This window comes from Ctenopharyngodon idella, chromosome 1, assembly GCF_019924925.1.
Source record: "Ctenopharyngodon idella isolate HZGC_01 chromosome 1, HZGC01, whole genome shotgun sequence".
In the NCBI taxonomy this organism is placed as follows: domain Eukaryota; kingdom Metazoa; phylum Chordata; class Actinopteri; order Cypriniformes; family Xenocyprididae; genus Ctenopharyngodon; species Ctenopharyngodon idella.
The window spans coordinates 33649117-33671246 of NC_067220.1; the positions used below are offsets into that span (position 1 = coordinate 33649117).

At 35.9% G+C, this 22130-nt stretch overlaps 1 protein-coding gene across 1 annotated transcript; it reads right to left on the reverse strand.

Moving 5' to 3' along the window:
- Positions 1 to 1108: 1108 nt before the first annotated feature.
- p2rx3b (purinergic receptor P2X, ligand-gated ion channel, 3b) lies at positions 1109 to 22130 on the reverse strand. Its single transcript, XM_051902773.1, has 12 exons — positions 14449 to 22130; positions 13671 to 13806; positions 8374 to 8445; positions 8175 to 8244; positions 7853 to 7946; positions 7691 to 7768; positions 7415 to 7556; positions 4640 to 4776; positions 4307 to 4400; positions 4158 to 4223; positions 2401 to 2478; positions 1109 to 2322 (listed from the first exon to the last, which is right to left on the reverse strand). Exons 1-12 carry the CDS (start codon positions 14583 to 14585, stop codon positions 2194 to 2196), a joined length of 1233 nt encoding a protein of 410 aa, XP_051758733.1. The 5' UTR covers positions 14586 to 22130; the 3' UTR covers positions 1109 to 2193.

The following is a 22130-nucleotide window of genomic DNA, read 5'->3' on the forward strand; positions in this document are numbered from 1 at the left end:
GCGCATCAAGAGTCACCACACTCAGACATCTTCAGGAAAAGGACTACCAAGCCACTTCTGAACCAGAGACAACGTCAGAAGCATCTTACCTGGGCTAAGGAGAAAAAGAACTGGACAGTGAACAGTGGTCGAAAATCCTCTTTTCAGATAAAAGTAAATTTTGCATTTCATGTTGAAATCATGGTCCCAGAGTCTGAAGGAAGACTGGAGAGGCACAGAATCCAAGCTGCTTGAAGTCTAGTGTGAAGTTTCTGAAGTCAGTAATGATTTGGGGGGGCCGTGACGTCTGCTGGTGTTGGTCCATTGTGTTTTATCAAGTGCAAAGTCAATGCAGCCATCTTCCAGGAGATTTTGGAGCACTTTATGCTTCCATCTGCTGACAAGCTTTATGGAGATACTGATTTCCTTTTCCAGCAGGACTTTAGCATCTGCCCACAGTGCAAAAACCACTTCCAAGTGGTTTGCTGACCATGATATTACTGTGCTTTATTGGCCAGCCAATATGCCTGACCTAAATCTATGGGATATTTTCAAGAGACAGATGAGAAACAGTCGATCCAACAATATACAGATGATCTGAAGGCTCAATAGTGCCTCAGCAGTGCCACAGGCTGATCACTTCCATGCCACACTTCACTGATGCAGTAATTTGTGCTAGGAGCAAGTCATTTGCTGTAATATGTCCTGCCGATCAAGTATTGAGTGCACAAAAGAACATACTTTAAAGAACTTGAACTTTTCTGTTTTGCAAATCCATTTTTTGATTGATCTTAGGAAATATTCTAATATTTTGAAATACTGGATTTTGGACTTTCATGAGCTGTACGCTCTAATCATCAAAATTAAAAAAAAAACTTTTGAAATGTTTTACTTTACATGTACGGAATCTAGAATATATGAAAGTTTCATTTTTAAAATAATTTATAATAAAAAAATGAACTTTTTGATGATATTCTAATTATATGACCAGCACCTGTACATGTTTTATTGCCCTGAGCCTCCCCATACCCTGCATCAATATTTACAAGCAAATTGGAAGTATAAGTAAAGCATTAACAATGTGTGTGTAATGTTTAGTGGTTTAGTAATGTGCATGTCGATAGGGGAATAACAGAAAAACTCTTTATTATAATATAGCCTAACTCGGAACATCAAAATAGAACACAACCACATAATACAAACAGGAGAACGAATAAAGTACTGAGATGACCTAAGGGCTTAAATATACAGAGTGATTAACATAAGAACAGGTGTGCTAATGATTAACCATGGAAACATACAACTAACCGAAAGAAATCAGGGTACATTTACACGACAACGATGTACTAAAAACGGAACAAAAAACATTTCCTTTGCGTTTTTCGTGTAACAATGTTGTCAAAACTATCTCTGTTCACATGGATTCGATTAGAAACGCTGTATTATGCATGCCAGGCCAGTAGTTGGCGATGTAAAGAAACACTATGCACCTATAGACTGAACACGTAATACACATGCGCATAACGTCACTGTTTTCACAAATTTGCACAAAGTTTTTGTAGTTTACAGAGATGATATCGTTTTCAAAAACCCGCTTTCAAAAGTTTGCGTTTTCAGGCCTCCAAAATCTATATGAGCGGCCAAAATGCAAAAAAAGTTTTCCATTTTTATTTGAAATTTGTGTCGCGTAAACGGCCCCTCAGGCAAACCGTCACAGAGAAGAGAAACAGAACACAATGAACCAAAAATAATCCTGACATTTAGAAAAGTTGAGAAAAATTTGATCATGCAAATACATTTTCATCAACACTTGGCCAAAAGTGAGAGTAATACTCTTTTACAATAACTTTATATTTACAAAATAAAAAAAAAAAAAAGAAACACAGTTGCATAGCTACATTTGAGTGTCTACTAAATAATCACATGAATTATTAAATATTTTTTAACTAATTAATAGTTGTATAAAGGTCGTGCTAACACTGTGAGCATACATAGCAGAATTTAAGTATTTACTTAATACTATTAGTTACAAAAAAAAAGTAACGTTTTTTGATATTCGCTCAGTCGTGCAAATAATACATTTTGACTGAGTTTAATTTGGTTTGAAGATAATTATAAAATATTTTTAATGCTTAAGCTAAATGTAAAATTAGGGGAAAAATTAAAATGTGTATATATATATGCAATCCTTCCCAAGTGCAGTGGTGGGCATTATTAACTATAACGTTCAATGGAAAATGCTCCGGAGTCAGTTGAGAACTTCTCATCAGGTTTGATTGACAGCTGGCTGTGGTTCCTGGTCTTGTACAATGAAGAAGTGCTCTGAATATGTGAATCTGATACCTAGAAACAGAGTGAGGCATTTATTGTCATCATAACTGGATAGATGTAATGTTGTTGACGACTTGCTTAAATGCAAACCTCTTCAAATTTCTTGGCCTTGTACTGGTCAGCTCCTTTCAAGAAGTTCAGCAGAATTATATCACAAAGCACTGTACCCTAAAATAAAGATAAAGTGTCAGTTTTGTCTACTTAAACAGGTTAACAGTTATTAATTATTATCAGTATTAAACATGAACAATAATAATAAATTATGAATACATTCCGAATACATATGCATCCATTAATGCCAAGCTTTCATGGAAATAGATGCTAATGCTATAAAATATTGTATTCATAGCTATAAATGTGTATGAATGTTGTAGCAAGGCGTCAGTTGCTGTCTGGCACTGATCTGGTACAAAAAATAGAAAAGAAAAAGTTTTATTTAATGATAAAACAGTCCAAGTTCATGATGAGGATGGAGACAAAATTTATGTCAAGAATATTATAGTTACATATAAAGGTAAATATATATTAAACAAAAAATGGGTATGCAGTTTTAAAGTGCAAGTAAATTATGTCTATATTGATCGATCGTTCTTGAAGATCTGGGGCCAGCCGGGAGGTTTGCTCACTTCTCACTTGAGTCTCATTTCACACTCTTTAATTAAACATATCTTCGTTATATGACTTGTACTGGTGAGAACTATAGTAAAAGTTTTGAGCTTAGTGGCAGGTCAGACCAGGACAAACAATGAGTGAAAGTGCCTGTCCCACACATGAATTAATTTGTCGAGAATACTATTTTTGCTTGAAATTACTGATATTTTAATGTGTTTTTTTATGTTGTACACCAAAATTTTGATAAATATTTTAAATATAGTAAATAATATAGCAAAATTATAATAAATATAGCAAAAAAGCACTTTCTACATTGAATAAGTTAGTTAAATGTTAACTTAATATGAAACAAATATTACATTTGTCCTTTATTCATGCAAGTAGAAAACAAATATCTAACAGATACTTATATATTGCTTTGAATTGTTCATTATATTTACAGTGAGTTGTGTATTGATTCAAACATAGAAAAAATATTTACAACATTTATTTGCAGATTTTAATAAAGTTCACATGTATAACTATTGAGTATAATCTACTTAAATTTAAAGGGATAGTTCACCCGAAAATGTTGTCATTAATTACTCAAGTTCAATCTGTTCATCATATAAAGCAAACTGGTCTATTCAGAAAATTTGGACTAAAACGCTCAATTCTTATGGATTAGTTTTGCGAACTTTTATGCACTTTTGAATCATCAAAGTGGCAGTTGCATAGCTGTCAATGGAGGGACAGAATTTGCTCAGATTTCATTAAAAATATCTTCATTTGTGTTCCGAAGATGAACGAAAGTCTTACGGGTTTGGAACAACATGATGATAAGTAAATGATGACAGAGTTTTCATTTTAGGGTGAACTAACCCTTTAAGACAATATGTAATGAATGTTTTTGACTAACGCCATGCTGCAAGCCAGCAGTGCAATGTGAAGTGACCAAACTAGATCTCATTAATATGAGATAACCAATTAATTCTTTAATAGTTGAAGCAAATGGTGAATTTGAGTAAACCCCTCTTTATGTTGGTGGTGTCACACATAATAATGGATTTCTAATTATTATGGTTGCACCATTTTACTATTTTCTAGTTTTATTTATACTGTTGTTGATTTTGTCACATTAAGTAGCTGACATGTGGAGTTTAATTTCTACTTAAAATGACTCATTTATATGATCCATTTTGTGAAAATGAGCTGTTTAAAGTTCACGCACACAATCTGGTAATAAAGACACATACCACACCAACAGAGGTGAAGGCAGCAACCATGTTGATTAGAGTTGGTATCATGTCAAATCTTCCAGCCTTTAAAGAGAAAATGTAATGAGCAACTATGCCCAGATCCAGAAAAAGCTCAAAAATACACAAATATGTTAAGATGAACTCACATCTCCATTAACCAGCACATCGAATCTGATGGCGTAGGCTTTCAGCAGAGTGCGATACTCAGTTCCGTTCTCCATTTTAAAATACTTTGCGTACCTAAGGACAAAGATTTAGACATGTTAGCAAATGAAGTTTCAATCTAATCTATCAACTTTAAATGATTTTGTGCCTTTATGTAATATTTTATAGTATGTGGCCACTACAAAAAGTCTGATAAACATGTGGATGAAGTATGTGGACAGACTGAAGGCATTTGCTTGTGCAGTATCATTAGAGGCCAGCAGACCTCAGCATTCTTGATTAAACTTTAAAGTGGAAAGAAAAGGTTCTAGAACCTGAAGTTGTATCCCGGAGACACAGTGGTCTTCTCTGACATGGCGTCCAGACGAGTGAAGGAGTAGGCGGGCTTACACTCATCATCTGCCTTGTCTAAATCACACACCCACGCTATTTTTATCCCTATCACTCCCCCCTGAGAGAAAGAGCCAAAGATTACTTACACAAATCCAATTTGACTTTGCACTTACAAGAAATAAAGATTTTTGGAGAATTTAAAAAATAGTCTGAAATGTAATGTTTTTTTTTTTTATACAACAGTTTGATACTTTTATAAAACAGTTATTATTTTATACAACAGGTCTTTCTTCGGCCTCTTGTGAAACTATTTCCATTGGTGGATGAAAAAATTTGAACTAAGTGACCAAACCATGTTTATTGATATTAACTTATTGCTAACACACTTTACAATAAGGTTTCATTTGTTAATATTAGTTAATTACATTAAGTAACATGAACTAACGATAACCAATACCAATACAGCATTTATTAAAGGAACACTCCACTTTTTTTGAAAAAAGGCTCATTTTCCAACTCCACTAGAGTTAAACAGTTGAGTTTTACCGTTTTCGAATCCATTCAGCCGATCTCCGGGTCTGGCGGTACCACTTTTAGCATAGCTTAGCATAGTTCATTAAATCTGATTAGACCGTTAGCATCTCGCTCAAAAATGACCAAAGAGTTTCGATATTTTTCCTATTTAAATCTTGACTCTTCTGTAGTTACATTGTGTACTAAGACCGACCGAAAATGAAAAGTTGCGATTTTCTAGGCCGACATGGCTAGGAACTACACTCTCATTCTGGCGTAATAATCAAGGAACTTTGCTGCCGTACAATGGGTGCAGCAGGCGCAATGATATTGCGCAGCGTCTCTCACAAATGTCTCCATGGTTGCAAGGCACGCTCCCTGTGCAAGCAGGGGGTCACAGGCGCTGCACAATATCATTGCGCCTGCTGCACCCATGGTACAGCAGCAAAGTTCCTTGATTATTACGCCGGAATGAGAGTATAGTTCCTAGCCATATCGGCTTAGAAAATCGCAACTTTTCATTTTCCGTCGGTCTTAGTACACAATGTAACTACAGAAGAGTCAAGTTTTAAATAGGAAAAATATCGAAACTCTTTGGTCATTTTTGAGCGAGATGCTAACGGTCTAATCAGATTTAATGAACTATGCTAAGCTATGCTAAAAGTGGTAGCGCCAGACCCGGAGATCGGCTGAATGGATTCGAAAACGGTAAAACTCAACTGTTTAATTCTAGGGGAGTTGGAAAATGAGCCTATTTTCAAAAAAGTGGAGTGTTCCTTTAATCTTAGTTAATGTTAATTTCTACATTTACAAATACATTAAAATCAAAAGTTGTATTTGTAAACATTAGTTAATGCACTGTGAACTGATATGAACAGACAATGAACAATTGTATTTTTATTAACTAATGTGTTACCAACTTATTTATAGAACTGTTGTATAAAAGCTATTTCAAAAATAACACCATCATACGGAAGCCCTAAACGGCCATGGATTATTTTATTTTTTTCTATCTTGTTTTCTCGTGATCACGACTTATTTTCTCGTGATCTCGAGATACAATAGTTGTTTTCTCGTGATCACGACTTAGTATTTTCTCGTGATCTCGAGATAACAAAAGTTGTTTTCTCGTGATCACGACTTAATCTCTGCTCTAAATTACACAAATGTGCCAACAGGTGTCAGTATATTACCAAATATAACTGATGATGTGCGGTAAATATCCACTTTACTGTATTAGTTAATATTGGCCCAGATTGTACGAGTTTAGGGGGGGGGGCAGCTTGCAAAAGGTTGAGAACCCCTGGCCTATGTCATTTAATTCAGTGATAGTGTGTAACCTATTGTATTTTCTACATTTCTTTGTAGGAAACCACACACATACACACAAACACTCTTCCCAAACAGCATTGTTTTTTCCAAGATTGTTTTAGCCTATATTAACTGGAATAAAGTTTTGTTTTTTGGAAATCTGGAGTATTGCACCTCTTTTTAATGGAAGAGCTAGGAGGAGGAAGACAGTTTAATGATATCAGCCTATTCTACATGACGAATAAAAATAACAAACACGTTATGTAATATAATTTTATTTCAAGCGAATGAGGAAAATAAAGTGGGTTTAATCCAAGCAGCTTTAAAAGTTTTTAGAATTATAGAATAATCTGGCATATTTCTGAAGGCACTACGTCTGCACTTGATGTTGAATGCTCTGTTGATTATTAAACATGTTAATTACACAAATAAAATGTTTAGCGTACATTTATTGAACAGTGATTGATTAGCCTATAGGTAGTTATTTATTGTAAACTTTATTATTAAGCGAAGTAAACATTTTGCTGAAATATCCACAAGATATAAGAGCGCATGATTTATCCGTCGATCTGATACGCGTGAAAGTTGTGTTCATTTCTATAGCAACAGTAGAATCCGGGTGCAGTGTGTTTCAGAATCAATCACTGTAAAAAGAACTCTTATGTCGAGATCACGAGAAAATTAAGTCGTGATCTCGAGAAAACAACTTTTGTTATCTTGAGATCACGAGAAAATAAGTCGTGATCACGAGAAAGCAAGATAGAAAAAATAATAATAATCCATGGCCGTTTAGGGCTTCCGTACCATCATGATATTTCTTACATATGTGAAACTAGATGATAAAAGGAAGAACGCAAGAGCTAAAGTAACAAAAAAAAAAAAGCCAAATATTAAAAATAAATAAATAAATAAATAAATAAATAAACACTCACTTTTTTAGCAAGAGTGGTGAAGTCTTGTTGTGCAAATCGGATCACATCACCAACTTTGAATATTGGACAATACATGTTACTCTCAAAGTCAAATTTACATTGCTTTATATAGGAACTATTGATATTGGGCAAAAAGTTTCCCCTGAAAAGAAAAGAAAATCATCATTTATAGAAAAGCAGATCTAATTATGAAACAACGAGGGTCATTTTTTAAAGGATGAATGATATGAATGATAATGATAAGATTTTTCATTGTTTGTGTTTGATTGACATTACTTTGTAAAGTTAAAACGTGGGAAGCGAATGCTGTTCTTGATGAAGATGGTGAAGTTCTGCACCTCCATCATGGGGTTTCTGAATAAGAAAAAAAAACCTCCATCAGTCCTTTTATTTAACATTCACACATCTATTCATTTGTTCATTTAAAAGTGGACTCACGGTTGAATTTCATCAATCTCTGCAGGACACCATCCTTTGATCTCACAGGTTTTGAGGGTAGCATTGAAGTTCACACATCGTCCTGTCAGCAACCCTTCGAGACACAACTAATGGATCAGAACATAACATATAGACTGCACAATTTGTTATAATGTTAGTAGGTTTAATAGGTTTTTTCCTCGACCATTTCAGGATAACAAAACAATCCACAATGTTCCCCTTAAGTTAATAATTTTATCCCTTAAAATTCATCTTTGATAATCACAATGACATGACAAAAATATTTATCTTACAAAGAATACAAAGAATATTAGAATTTTACCATTGCTAGATGGTTTTGACATCTGCCTCTTACAAGTAGTGTCATTCACACATTTGAATTTGATCTCACTCTGAAGAGTTACATAGACAAACACATGAACACACACACAGACAAGAATCAATTACATTTGTGTACATTAATCTTGACAGATTTCAATACTTCAAGAAACACACTAATTTAAAGCGGTGTCCTCACTCACCTCTGGACAGTTTCCTTGAACTTGGTTCTCTGTGGTGATGAGCTTTGTGATGATGCAGAAAACTGACGCCCCCTGATGGACACATGCGCACACACGTGTACACAGACATTTACTTGTGTAAAAAAGACATATTATAAACTGCCATTGTTTTTATTTATAATTACTATAAACTAACCCACATCCTGAATGAGGTATTTTTTTTAAATTTAAAATAGTATAAAGTATTTACAGTATTTATTATGGATGTAACAATATAATCAATATATCAAATAATCAGTATATCAAAATCTCACGATACGATAACACCTCAATATCCACGATGTGATATTTATGGCGATATTTAAAATAAAAAACGAAATAAAAAAAGACAAATGAAGACTTGGAAAAAAGTGCCATAAGTGTTAAACAACGATTGAACATTACAATGATGTACAAATTAACCATGTCATATCCTGTCCTCTTTTCTTTATCCTCTAATCATAACTGCTGCTTAGAAGTATATGAGGTATAGTATGAGATTAGCTAAATGACCTAAAACTCCCTTTTATAAAATAAAATAATTGCACCAGCTGGACCTTGACAAAGATAACATCTATTATTTTTTCTAACATTCTCAAGAGTTGTATTTGTTAACATTAGTTAATGCACTGTGAAGTAAAATGAACAAACTATGAATAGCTGTATTTTTATGAACTAACATTAACAAAGATTAACAAATACAGTAACAAATATATTGCTCATGGTTAGTTCATGTTAGTTAATACATTAACTAATGTTAACAAATGAACCTTATTGTAAAGTGTTACCACAAATTCAACACAAATAAGATGCTTGAACACACATGTAAGATCCAGACAGGTGAAACAGTATTTTTGTAAGTTGGATTCATAAAGACTTCATTTGGTTCTAAAAGAATGATCAGTGATAGATACATTTTTAACAGTAATTTGTTGCCACCTAGAGGCGTAACTATGCAATCGATACAGTGGTTTTTAGAAGCACTTTCAAAAGGTGATTTATCCTATTTTGATCGGTAAAGTAGACATCAGCGTATCTGAATAATACACTTTTGTTCGCTTCTGTGATAACTGAAATATTTGTAACAGAAATGATACTGTGTGTTTGACAAGATTGTTTGTGAAGCTGTTTATATCTAATCTTGACAACTCGCTTTAGATCAACGGCAGCGCGAACGCAGATTTGAATGTCACGATTTTCAAAGGTTTAATACACACGGGCGAATCGTTGTCATTTAGCAATTAGATCATGTGAGTGATGAAATCGAGAACGCGATTTTTTAAAGATTAATAATCGTGCAGCTTGCCTTTGTGCACCTCTCTCGCGCGCTCTCTCTCTCTCTCTCTCTGCATTGATATCTGACGTATATGAGTAGCGCGAGTCGGGTTTCCTCGATCGAAAGCCTATGCATATTTCCCATAGACTTTTGGAAAATCACAAAAAATAAGCTCTGTGTTTAACAAAGGGACAGTTACACGTTTTGTCTATCAAGATAATCCTTACAAGTTGACACAACATTTATACAGTTTGAAGCCTAAATAAAGTCGTCAGATATAAAAAGCTAACAGTAGGCTATAAACGGACTACAGCACACCATGGTCGCGGATCAAAGTCACCACCACCAAGCTTCCTCAAACTTTATTTAAAAAACAACTTTATTTAAAAATATGCTCGCTGATTATGATCTGCGCTGAGTCTGAACCACTGATTCGAAACAAAAGATTTGTAAAGCTCTGAAGCTTCATGAAGCAGTGTTTTGAAATCGCCCATCACTAGATATTGTTGAATAAAGTCGCTACTTTGTTTTTTTGGCGCACAAAAAGTATTCTTGTCGCTTCATAACATTAAGGTTGAACCACTGTAGTCACATGAACTGTTTTAAATACATCTTTAGTAGCTTTCTGGGCACTGAAAGTGTTAATTGTCTTGCTGGCAATGCAGGCCTCACTGAGCCTTTTTTAAATTTTTCTTAATTTGTGTTCTGAAGATGAACGAAGGTCTTACGGGTATGGAATGACATGAGGGTGAGTAATTAATGACAGAATTTTCATTTTTGGGTGAACTAACCCTTTAAGAGAATGTCCATTCAGTGTTATCTTTTCTTTAAAGGGGTAGTTCACCCTAAATTGAAAATTAAATCATCATATACTTACCCTGGTGTTGTTCTAATGCCGTATGCACTTCTTTCTTTTTCAGACCACAAAAGGCAATTTAAAAAAAAATGACCCACTTCGGCTCATCCATATAATGGCAGTGAATAGCGACCAGGATCAAGCTTTTAAAAAAGAAGCAAACGTATCACAGAATGGTCCCATGCGTAACATGTCATATATTGGAAGTGTTCTGGAGGTATACAACAACGTGACATGACGTGACGTGTGGCCAAGTATGGTAACCCATTATGCCACAACTGCCCCAGTTGGTGAAAAACAAATTTTTACGATTCTGTTATGTTTGGACTTTTAGGGTGTACTTAGGCACGATCGCCTTGAACCGAGCCTGAGTGCGATTGTCCCCCCTCCCCACTCCCCCGCTGGCCCGCACTCACATTGCATTTAACGTTCCAGGCCAGAGCACGCTTACATCATATACGATGCAACTTTTTGAATGGAAGAAAACATGAAGAAATTCGCTAAGATACTGCCTAATATATAGGCTATTTATAATTTATGCTGCACAGCGATTTTCATTAGCATGTATCAGAGGATTATTACGAAGGCAGCTGACGTTAATGGAGGAATTTGCAGTTTTACTCGCAAACTACAATTCCTGTTCATCAATAAGTTGAGAATCAGACTCGTTATAAACCCAAATACACTCGAATTAATTACATGAATTGATAAGTGTACTATCAAACTAGTAATAAAGATGTTTGCTGTCATAATGATGACAGTAGCGCACACAAAAGTAGTAACTGTTCCGTGCTCTGGCACGGTTAGTGCTCACACACTGCACACGAACCGTGCTCGAGCCCAACCGAATTGTGCTCTGGCCCACCTCTGCCAAGCGGGCCAGGGCCGGCTAAACGAACCGCGCCCGGGCACGGAACGGAGCGATCACACTTGTCAAACAAATCAGGCTTTGGGGGTCAAACGTGCTCGGGCACGATTCAGAGCGGCTAGTGTGAGTACACCCTTAGTTTATCTTCAGTCACATGTTTTCTTTGACTGATTATACTCAGGACATCCTCAATCTGGCATGCCTGACTCATTACACCAACGACTTGCTCAGTATATTTTATAACTATATTTTAGAGTTCAGCCAACCACCACCCACAGAGATGGATTTGACATTAGAGCCCCCCGCAGATGATAAGCTTCCGCCTGCCGCAATGAGTCAGTCAGAGCCTGAGAAGAGGACAGCGCCAAAGCACCACGGGAAATCTGACCAGGGGTGTGAGCCAGCACCATCTGTTACAGTGGGAGTGTTGGTGGAGTTAAACACAGAGGACTGGCTGATAGATTGGGATGCTGAGGTAATACCTTCCACCCTAGCCGCCCATGTACCCTGTTCACCACAAGTCCCTTCCAATATATATGTGCCTTCATCATCGCTGGTCCTATCCAGCATAAGTATTGTTTCATCGCCCAGGACTGAAGTTGTGTTGTCACCGCTGATCCCGCTCAGCATACCTCTCCTACCTCCACTGCAAACTTCAGCCAGTCCTTCAACCCTGTCTCAGCCTGTTCCCTTCAGCCCCTCGTCTTCTCACCAAATGCTTTGCTGTGTGGATGAGCCTTGGAGCTTACAGTAACCAGCTTCGCCTGAGCCAGTGGTTCCCCCGGCTCCGCATCCAGCCGCTGGTCCCGTCACTCCACCTTGGTCCGTCGACCTGTCGGCCTCGCCTTGGCTCCTCCCTCCTTCAGCTCCACCAGAGGCTGTCATCCATAAGACTTCACGGGGCTCCCTCGTCCCTCCGGCTCCACCACGGTCAGCCGTCACCCTGCCAGCGTCACAGACTTATGAGCTATTTGTTGCACTCCGTCTCTTCACCCCTTCAGCTCCAGCGGGCTCCACCCTCCCTTCGGCTCCGCCTTGGTCCTCAGTTGCACCAGCTCTGCCTCAGTCCTCGGGCACTCTGGTTTCACCTTGGATGCTCATCGCTACGGCTCTGCCTCGGTCTCCAGTGCTGTCAACGTTGCTAGGTCACATCTGCTCTCCGTCTGCGCCTAGGGCTCCACAGTCTTCAGCTTAATCTCCGTCGGTCGTCCCCTGGATGTCGTCAGCCAAATCACAATCATGGCTCCTCCCTCTAGACTCCACCATGGGCTATCGGTACCATATACGGTACCATTCTGTGATACTTTTGCATCTTTTTTTAAAGCTTAATGCTGGTCGAGAGGTGCAAGGATGACGTCAAAAACTGGAAGACAAATTTGCCAGTGGTTCCCTCAAGATTTTCCTATGGGGTTTTATTATGGGTTTTTTCAATTCATGAGTAAAATAAAAAATGTATAATAAACATAACTTGATGATACTTTTGGCGTTTTGTTCTACAATGTAAACTGAAAAACACCTATATCAAAAACACAAGTTTTGAAGCAGTTATGTTTATTTTTGAAATAAGTAACTAGATAAGAGTTAAGAGTGCAGCAGGCGCAGTGATATTACGCAGCGCCTGTGACCCCCTGTGACCCCCTGCTTGCACACTTGCAACCATGGAGACATTTGTGAGAGACGCTGCATAATATCATTGCGCCTGCTGCACCCATGGTACGGCAGCAAAGTTCCTTGATTATTACGCCGGAATGAAAGTATAGTTCCTAGCCATATCGGCCTAGAAAATTGCAACTTTTCATTTTCCGTCAGTCTTAGTACACGATATAACTACAGAAGAGTCAAGTTTTAAATAGGAAAAATATCGAAACTCTTTGGTCATTTTTTAGCGAGATGCTAACGGTCTAATCAGATTCAATGAACTATGCTAAGCTATGCTAAAAGTGGTACCGCCAGACCCGGAGATCGGTTGAATGGATTCGAAAACGGTAAAACTCAACTGTTTAATTCTAGGGGAATTGAAAAATGAGCCTATTTTCAAAAAAAAGTGGAGTGTTCCTTTAATGGGAACATTAGCAAATGATCTTAGAACATATTTTTGTTAGCTGGGTCCTCACATGTCCCCAAAGGGAGATTTTGTTAGATTTAATTTTGGTGACAATTTTGACATCAAACTATATGTTATGTACACACACATAGATTAACATATACACACACTTGCAATAAAAATTGGTCACAAAAGTATATATATTCTTTTAAATATTCTAAAACTTGAAATCTACTTGAGTAGGTGTGACATAATCGGCAACATCCATGATCCGGTTGTTATACTCTCCAAAACCTTTCACTTTAGTCATCACTGATGACTCGATCGCTGTGTCTCGCACTTGATATGCTTTCTCATACAAAAACACCCAGCTGAGGGAGGTGGGGGGAGGGTGGAAAGAGAGAGAGAGAGAAGAGAGAGAGAGAGAGAGAGAGAGAGAGAGAGAGAGAGAGAGAGAGAGTTAGAAAACACGAAATACAGAGCAATTAATTGGCTTCTTTTTTACTTTCTTTAATGTAAAATGCTCACAAATATTACAAAATGCTACATGTAAAATGTAAGATTTTCATGCACTTATTTACTGAGAACTCTCATACAACTGCGTTGTACTTTACATAAATTTTGTCACCACAAAGACTAAAAAACAAGTCTTGTATAACAAAGTTTCTTTGTTATCACTTTACAATAAGGTCCCATTATTTCATGTTAGTTAATGCATTAACTAACATTAACTAACAATCAGCATTACGTTTGTTACAGTCTTTATTAATCTTTATCAATCTTAGTTAATAATAATACAACTGTTCATTTTTAGTTAATGTTAGCTCAGATCTGTTAAATAAGAAAAGATGCAACTTTTGATTTGAATAATGTATTAGTAAATGTTGAATTTAGAATTAAGATTAATATAAATGTTTAATAAATCTTTCTACATGTTCTGTTTTTTTTTATTTGTTTGGGCACAAGTTTAAATCTCACTACCTTTGTAAAAAATTATAAGTCAAAACACTCACCCAATGAAGTACGTTATGATGAGGAGTTGGACGACACGGTTGATGATGCCAATGGTCCAGCTCTTTACCACCACGGACTTGGTCGTCTCATAGGTGAAGAAATCTGTTAAACAGTTCCACATTTTTCCAGAACACATTGCATTCACTGGATTCACAAAAATTACACTCCGAGCGTATCAACGTATTTGCGAGAATGTTTAGTTAAGAATAAGTTAATGCTGGTGAAGAATCTGTCCAAATGCTTTATCCTGCGTTTTGTCAGTAAAAGTCAAAAAACCTCTTCAGTAATCTTCCTTATTTGTTTTCCTGATTAGAAGTCTCCACATCTTGAGATCAGATGCTTTCACAGAAGACCCCCTCTCTTCCTCCCAGTCCCTCCCTCTCTCCTCCCTCTTTTCTTATTCTCTAATCCTCCTTCAGTAATTCTGTCAATTCTCCAGATATAAAATTTACATTTGACACTCTTAGCAGATGCTCTCTTACCAAGCAACTTACAAAAATGCACAAATCATATTACTGGCAAAGTTAAGGCTTAGTCCCAAAGAAGTTCCTAACATCTCTTACTCAACATAAGCATACATACAGTGTCCATAACAAAACAACAGAATCAGACACAGGGTGCTAGCAGTGCAGGTATAGGCTAGATGTTAAATGTGTGAGAGGTCTAGAATAGTTGAATCTTGATGACTGACACGCACATTATATCAAGACCACCATGACAACGCCATAAATGTAAAAAGCTTTTTCACACAGAAAGCCTCATAGGTGTGGCATTAAAGATTTTAACTAGATTACATCTATGAGATCTTTTCCCATGAGCTGATGGACTGTATATAGTCATTTGCAATATCAGATAGTTATCTAAAGCCTCATGTTCTGATGAGATTAACTGCATGTTTTTTACATTTATGCATTTGACAGACGTTTTTATGCTTGGAAGCCCAGAATCCCTTATGTTGTATGTGTAAAAATAATATGAATAATATTATCAGTAATAATATTAGTTGTATTAATTTAAAATAATATTTATTATATTAAGAATATGATAAAAAAAAAATCTCAGCAATGATAGGCTAATAATGGTAATATTTTTCTTACCATATGGCAGGGCATAAAAAACGGTTTCTTTCTCCTTATAGTTTTCTTCTACAAAGGTTTTTTTTAGTCTAATGAGAAACAAGTGTAATGTAATAGCCAAATAATAATAATATATTGATAATAGTTGTCATGCGACTTCATACAATAGGGCCTATACCTTTTGCTCAGGTTTAGCAACACCAAAGTCATGGGTTTGATTCCCAGGGAATACAAATAGCCTTATAAACTGGACTATAACTTGAATGTGCTGTAAATTATTTGGATAAACGTGCCTGCCAAATCAATAAATGTAATTTAAATATAAATAGAATCTTTGACGAGACACATCCCTGCTTCGGTAGATTTAGTGACAGCGCCATGCAATAGTAAAAAGCTTTTTCACACAGGAAGCCTCATTAGTGTGAGACTCATTAGTTAAAGATTACATCTATGCAATCTTTTCCCATGAGGTGATGGACTGTATATAGTCATTTGCAATATCAGTTAGTTATCTAAAGCCTCATGTTCTGATGAGATTGATCGCATGGTTTTTACATTTATGCATTTGACTAATTTTTTTTTAATGCTTGGAAGCCCAGAATCTCTAAATTTGTTTGTGAAAAAATAATATTAATAATATTATTAGTAATAATATTAGTTGTATTAATTTAAAATAATATTTATTATATTAGTAGTAATAATATTAGTAATAATATTAATTTTTTTTTTTTTTTTTTTTTACTAATATTATATAAATGTTTTTTATTAACCTTTTCTCTTTTACCATTCAAAAGTTTGAGGTCAGTAAGATTTTTTCTTTTTTTTTTCTTTTTTTACATTTTTTAAAGAAGTCTCTTATGCTCACATAGGTTGCATTCCTATTTCATCAAAGTAACAACAAAAACAGCAATGACAATTAATAATATTTATAAAAAAAATTAAAATAACTTGTTAAAATGTAATTTATTCCTGTGATGGCAAAGCTGAATTTTCAGAATTTTTACTCCAGTGTCACATGATCTTTCAGAACTTATTAATATCAGTGTTGAAAACAGATGTGCTGCTTAATATTTTTTAACTATGATACGTTTTTTCCCCCAGAATTCTTTGATTCTTTGATGAATAGAAAGTTCAAAAGTTCAAATATGCCCTTGCTGAATAAAAGTATTAATTTCTTTCCAAACAAACAAACAAACAAAAATAAAAACTTTGAACATTATTGTATTTCATAATCAAAAGACAGCAGGCAGATATATCGACTTTGATGGAACATTTTTAAAACATGCTAACACAAGCTAAAATTTCTATTTCTATTTATATATCATTTCTTATAAGAAGAACAAAGACCTTCTAACACTGAAACATCAAGCTTTTCTTTTACAAAGGGCTGGACGAGAGTGCCAGACTATCATTAACTCCGATGATTTCAATTATGCAAATGGAAAAACAGTAAGGCAATTTAGGATGTATCCCACAACCAGCACTAACACATACACACACTTCAACCACAACTGAGAGGCAACATTTCTTGACATGGCCAAGAGTGGAACCATTAACCTGTGGTTCTCTCTCTCTCTCTATAAGTTCAATACATCTGGGACTTGCTTCCCCACAAAAACAGACACAATGCAGGAGTAACGCATGACAGAGGATCAAATGAGAGGCCGCAGAGTGAGGCTACGCTCAAGCACTGCTGGAGTATATGAAGATGTCTATCAGTCAAGGATAATGTTAAGTGTTAGATGTCTCAAGCTGATTTGATTGTCTTGAAACAGGATCTCGAGATGAAGGGAGGGTACAGAGTGAAAAGGGGGGAGAGAGAAAGAGACTGAGGAAATGGATGGGACTCAATACAAATTGGTGAACAAAGTCATCAATGCGCCAAATGCAATAATGAGCAAAGTGGTTTGAGAGCCATGATCAAGAGAGAGACAAAAACCGCAGAAACATAACAGATAAGAATAGGGGGAGTGATGCAAAAAAAAAGCAGACTAAAGGAAAATGATAGCACCAGGAAAGAGGAGGGGAGAGATATAGTTATTAACGTTACATGCATATACCAGAAACAAGATCAAATTAATTGGATAAGTAACACAAAAGAAAGAAGTAGAGTCTGAAGAAATGTTTTATAGAATATTTCTCACATATGAACAGCATAGACATTAAAGGGTTAGTTCACACAAAAATGAAATTTCTGTCATTAATTACTCACCCTCATGTCGTCCCAAACCCATAAGACCTTCGATCATCTTCGGAACACAAATGTAAGATGTTTGATGAAATCCGAGGGTTTCTGAACCACACATAGGCAGCAACGTCATTGCACCTTTTGAGGTTCAGAAAGGTATTAAAGACATCGTTAAAATAGTCAATGTGACTACAGTGGTTCAACCTTAATGTTATGAAGCGACGAGAATACTTTTTGTGCACAAAAACAAAACAAAAATAAAGACTTTATTTAACTATTTGAACTGTTGTCATACGCAGTTGATGTAGTGAACGCAGTGCAGGCTTCTGTGTTCTACATCAGAACGACATGAGGGTGAGTACTTAATGACAGAAATGTCATTTTTGGGTGAACTAACCCTTTAAATAGGTGGTCCCCCAGCTAGGGCTCTCAAAACATTAGCACAAAAATTTTATTTAGCCTATAGATTGTTATGTGTTTATCTGAAACGTTTTAGTTTTTTCGAATGTTACTCCTCGTTTCAGAATATTCAGAGAACATTAAAAATCAATGTTCCAAAAATGTCTACAGATTGATAAATTGGAATGTTTCCTGAATGATTGCATAACTAAGAAAAACATTAATAAAACATTTTTTAAAACGGTACGTTTAGAAAACATTAAACAAATATGTTCATAACTTAATAACATTAGCAAAACATTCTTATGACATATTTTTGTTGGTGGGCCTGGGAATATACATTCTAAGGAAATGGCTAATAATGATAGGCTAATAATGGTAATATTTTTCCCGCCATGTGGCAGGGCATAAAAACAGTTTCTCCTTTTAATTTTCTTCTACAAAGAGCAAAAAAAAAGTTATTCAGTCTAATGAGAAACAAGTGTAATAGCCTAATAATGATCATATTAATAATAATAGCTTAGCTCTCATGCAGACTAAATACAGTAGGGCATATAAACATATATATACCTTTAGCTCAGGTTTAGCAACACCAAAGTCATGGGTTTGATTCCCAGGGAACACAAAAACCCTACTTATAAACTGAATTGCGCTACAAGTTATTTGGATTTAAAGGTGCTCTATGTAAGTTTTTGACCTTACTAAAGCATAAAAATACCATATGTTTGCAGATATTTATTAAACATGCTGAGTTCACATAGTCGTTTCTCTAAAAACCACTGCTACAGCCAGTTATTTTACTTTGAAATTTGCGTTCCTTGTCGGAATTTCTGTTTTTGTTTTGTTCTGTGCAAGACCGCACGTTGACAATTTACCCAATAGTATTTTGCCACCCCGCAAAGTCTGAGGAGGAGGGGGCGGGGCAAGCAATATTTTGAATTTGGACTGCAGTGCCCATTTCCACCACTAGCTGTCATTCTTACATAAAGCACCTTTAAACGTGTCTGCCAAATCAATACATGTAATATAAATATAAACAGAATCCTTGACGAGACGTATCCCTAACGTTACTAACGGTAGTTTTAGTGTTTTCATGTGTTGACACGAATTCGGAAAATGTCTTTACCTGCTGTCGAGTCGTTCACAATTCGTGCGTACTGGTTTAAGGTAACGTTATTGCATTTTAGCAGGTTTGTTTTGACTGTATGTTCATATTCACTTCGTTCAGCTTTCTTTCTTTTTTGTTTTGGGCTGTTACCAAGTGAGAAACAGCTCTAAACGATTCACTGTGTGAGTGAGTAAACCTTTTTGCTACCCCTTTTGACCAATTCATGGAAAAGAACCGACTCAAGTGATTCATTCAAGAATCAGGGTCCAGTTAAAAGTAGTCTGGACAAACGGCAGTTAGCCAAGATATAATCAGTCTTACTTTTCGTTCTCAAAGAAGACCAAACTCAAGTTTTTATTTAACTTTTTAAAAAAAAAATTAGACGTCTAGCTTTTAAAGGGTTAGTTCACTCAAAAATGAACAGCCGTAAGACCTTCGTTCATCTTTGGAACACAAATTAAGATATTGTTGATGAAATCCGATGGCTCAGTGAGGCCTCTGTTGAGAGCAAAGCCATTGAAACTCTCAAGGTCCATAAAGGTACTAAAAACATATTTGAAACAGTTCATGTGAGTTCAGTGGTTCTATCTTAATATTATAAAGCGACAAGAATACTTTTTGTGCGCCAAAAAAACAAAATAAAGACTCTTCAACAATATCTATATGCAGGGACCTGCACAGACATTTTGGGGGCCAGGGGCTCAAGTGGAAAAAAGGGCACTTCTCATAATTATTTATTTAAAAAAGTAATAAACCCTTTAATATATTAAGACAATTTTGACTTCCTTACCAATTTATTTTAATTCCCTTACACTCACGCAATTGTTTTATACTCCACAGGTTTCTACAAAATAATCAGTTCACACAGAGACCATGGTCTTCTTTAGTATTCAATAGGTTTATCACAAGAGAAGGCAACAGCAACTATTTTCAAGTAGCTATATATTTAGAATAAATGACTGCAAGGAGATGGGACAAAGTTTCACTAATAATTTGTTTATTTTGCACAAATCAATAAATCGTTTTAATTTTTTTGGTGTTATTGGAATACTTCTTTCATGTAGCGGACAATTTTAAGATTGTGGTCCATTTTTGCTTCCATGTCTTTTACTCTAATGGAAAGAAAACTTAACCCTAACCCTACACATTTAGACGGTGTTTGTTTTAAGCCTACTATCCTCCGTCTGTTTGCATCTGTAGATTTCTTCTAAATTAACCAAAACAAGCAAATCTGCATATTTAAACACATCAAGAGTTTTTTCCCCCTGAAATGTTATAAATACATTATATATTACAACAAATGCCTGCAGAGGGCGCCAAATGCCTGCTGATTTTTGTTGTTACACCGCACAGCAAGATCAAAGCCAACCACCATAATTAAAAATATATTATTAGTTAAATAATAATATTCGGACACTTTTTTTTATAGAAATGCTACAGCCACTGTTATTTCTTCAACAAGAATATGTGGACATCAAACATGGAAAGACAGAGCGAGGGTTTAAACTTTTATTGATGTATTATCCTGTGTAAGCGTAGATTTAAGAATAGCATTATGTAATGCGGTATTATGATTTTTAAATAGTTTTAATTGGAATAATGCGGTTCATGGATGCTCGTCCGTGGAATTCTCCTCTTCTGGTATTGACAGCCCTACCATGGTTCAAAACGCAATGCATAGCACATTAAAATAATTCACATGTTTGAGAAGATACATAGGCTACCTAAAAGAAATGCACGGGATGGATCCATCTAGGGCTTTTTTCTTTTTCGCTTCTCATCGCCAGACAGCAGTTGCATTTTCCCGGGCATAGTTGTCACAAGTTTTCAGCCAGCAGCAAACACGAGGTGGGGCGTGGCGCGCATGTGTGCGGGAATGAATGGCGTGTCGAGGAGGGAGGGCATCTGAACTCGACAAAGCCGACCTGATATAGTTTTTTTTTTTTTTTCAGTAGCCTAAATATATTTGTTTGACATGGAAGCTGTGCGCAAACAAGAATATATGTTAATTTATTTAAAAAAAAAAAAAGGGCACTTTCTCTCGAGGAAGAAAAAGGGCAGGGGCTCAAGCCCCTTTTATGTCTATGTGTGCACATGCCTGTCTATATGGGCCGATTTCAAAACAATGCTTCAGAGCTTTACGAATCGAATCAGTGTATCGGAGCGCCAAAGTCACGTGATTTCAGCAGTTTAGCAGTTTGATAGGAGATCCGAATCACTAATTCGAAACAAAAGATTCATAAAGCTCAGAAAGCTCATTGTTTTGAAATCGGCCCAAATAGATATTGTTGAAATGTCGTTAAAAGTATTCTTGTCGCTTTATACTATTAAGATAGAACCACTGTACTCACATGAACTGTTTCAAATATGTTTTTAGTACCTTTATGGACCTTGAGAGTTTGAATGCCTCATTAAGCCATCAGATTTCATCAACAATATCTTAATTTGTGTTCTGAAGATGGACGAATGTCTCACAGCTGTAGAACGACATGAGGGTGAGTAATAAATGACATTATTTTCATTTTTTGGGTGAACTAACCCTTTAATAGCTACTAGTCAAAGCAATTTATGCAACAGGCCCCAGACATCACTTGATTATAGACAACAGATGCATTCTAAACAACAGAAAATACGATACATATGTCATAATTGTAGAAAAGTTTTGAGAAAAATGTTGAAAAAAGGCAACGTTTGTCCCAAGTAAAATTGGCTTGGAAAATTTGCACCTAGTACAAAAAGATGGTGCCCTTGGTATTTGCCTAATGGGTTAACGGACCATTAATCAATGTGTTGTTTTCTTTTTCCTGCATAACATCACAAAACATACATGTGAACATGATAATGTTGTGGTGATGTTGCTATTCACATAGTAATTCTTAAGCTTTACAACTGAAAGTGAAAGGACAGTAC